The sequence below is a fragment of the Apaloderma vittatum genome, unplaced genomic scaffold (genome assembly GCF_000703405.1).
Source record: "Apaloderma vittatum isolate BGI_N311 unplaced genomic scaffold, ASM70340v1 scaffold1806, whole genome shotgun sequence".
Classification (NCBI taxonomy): Eukaryota; Metazoa; Chordata; class Aves; order Trogoniformes; family Trogonidae; genus Apaloderma; species Apaloderma vittatum.
In genome coordinates this window covers 21,746-23,633 of record NW_009722100.1, presented here as the reverse complement: position 1 = coordinate 23,633, position 1,888 = coordinate 21,746, and the positions used below count along the sequence as shown (strand labels likewise).

Sequence of the window (1,888 nt, the reverse complement as noted above, 5' to 3'; positions counted from 1 at the left end):
TCCCTACACACACAGTTCAAAATGTCTGACTACAGAGTACCACTTTTTATGTGCCATGATGCTTCCACATAAACAGAGTGACCATGTCACTAATAATTTTTTTCCTCGCCTACCCACTGACTTCCTTTTAGGCAGCCAACTCAGCTAGATAGGGAACAGATGGATCTGAGTATGGTCACTCAAGAACACTGAAAACTCATAAGTACAGATGGCTGAAATATGCCATCATTAAAACATGGTTTCACCAAAAAGAAGCTTTTATTTTCTTTCTGAATGACATACATAGTGAGAGGGTGTAAAAACACAGATTCAAATATCCATACCCAAGGTAATTCAAGAGAAAAACAATTCCTCTGTAGTACAACATGGTCACAGCATGTTTAAACATAGGCCAGGTTTTCTCTTCCATTCTATTGCTGTATGGCCCACTCAGATAGTTTCCTGGGTATTTCTCAGACTAGCAAACAAATCCAACCCACAAGGATCCCATTCATTACAAAGCTCTTCTAATTTCATTTTCAGTTCGGCCATCTCAGAAGTTGTTGGCTGATGGAAGCTCTAGGGTGTGGGGTAGGGCAGCCTGCTGACTAAAATGTAGTTCTCAGCTGTGTACACAGTTTCCCCATCTATAACACAACTCAAGAGCTAAAATTAGATGTCAGCACTGTCATTAACCCAAAAACTCCATCTTAATACTGTAGCCCTACATTTCCCCTAGCTGGCTGCTTGCCACAATCACATGTTGCTTGCCTCACACAAAGTAATAAAATAAATGAAGCAGACATGAAGGACCTTTTCATAGGGTACTCACTTTGAAACATAACTGTCTCATCAATATATCCCTTCACTCTAAGAATAGAATTCAGCCATTCACCGAAGTAAAGCAGTGCTCTCCTACATACTTTTCTCACGTTAATATAGCAGGTTAGTTAGATGAAAGGCGGACAAGAAACTGTTTCCCGAGGCTCCCAATGGCCAAAAAGTAATTATCACCTAGACAAAGGGATCAAGCTCCACTTAACTCCACTGGCATTTAAGGTGACCACAGAACAGATAAAGAAAGAGAAATTCAAATTTACCTCCTTGGCATCTGCACCAAAGGCAACAAAGAAAACAAACCTTTATGAAGAGGGGTAGAAAGTCCAGTAGCCTTCTCTGTTGCTCCTCTGGGATGAGAAATGGAGCCACCTGCTCATATTCTACAAACTGTTGGCCTAGAGTCTCCCACTGGAGGGCAGGGCTCTGGGACGACTTGTCCTTGCTGTGTTCAAGCTGTTCTGGCACTTCTGCTTTGTCTCCATCATGAGGGCTTTGCTCTCGCTGTCCTGCTTTGCCAGGTGAATCCTCCAGGTGCCACATGAGTTCGGCTGCTTTGTCCATACTGAAATGAGACCTGAAGTCAAAGATATGGTGTTTATTTACACTTAGCATCACCTCTTACCAGTCAACTATCCCGTGAAACTAGACTCTGACAGTTTTAACTGTTGGAGTTGGGGACTTTAGAGGAACTAAACAGGCAGCCACTAACTCTTTTTTGATTATGGTGGCAAAGCACTCTTGTTTCTGGACAAGACCTTTACCACCTTGCAATCACAAGAACAAGCTCTCTCGCATGATACACTTGTGCATGTGCTATACAACTCATCTAGGCTTTGGTAGGACAAACTGGTAAACCATGCAAGAAATCTAGATTCCAGCCCCAGCTTTGCCACTGAAACAGATCCTCTCCCTATGCTTCAGTCACCCCAATTGTAAAACAAGTCCTAACTATTATCGTTGTCAGATCTGCAACAGTGGAGCACTGTCCAAGAGACAGGCTATGCATTTCATCGCGTATGGATGCTGAACTAAGTTGCACATCTCTGAGGCATTCCCCACCCAGAGTGCG

General features: G+C 43.0%; 1 protein-coding gene across 1 annotated transcript in view; it reads right to left on the bottom strand.

Annotated features, from left to right (window-relative positions):
* The window catches only part of WDFY4 (WDFY family member 4), a 136,639-nt gene extending 135,280 nt beyond the window's left edge, over positions 1-1,359 (bottom strand). The window contains 1 exon segment of the mRNA XM_009871628.1: positions 1,120-1,359. Within this exon segment, the coding sequence (XP_009869930.1) occupies positions 1,120-1,359 (240 nt within the window).
* Between the last annotated feature and the right edge of the window lie 529 nt (positions 1,360-1,888).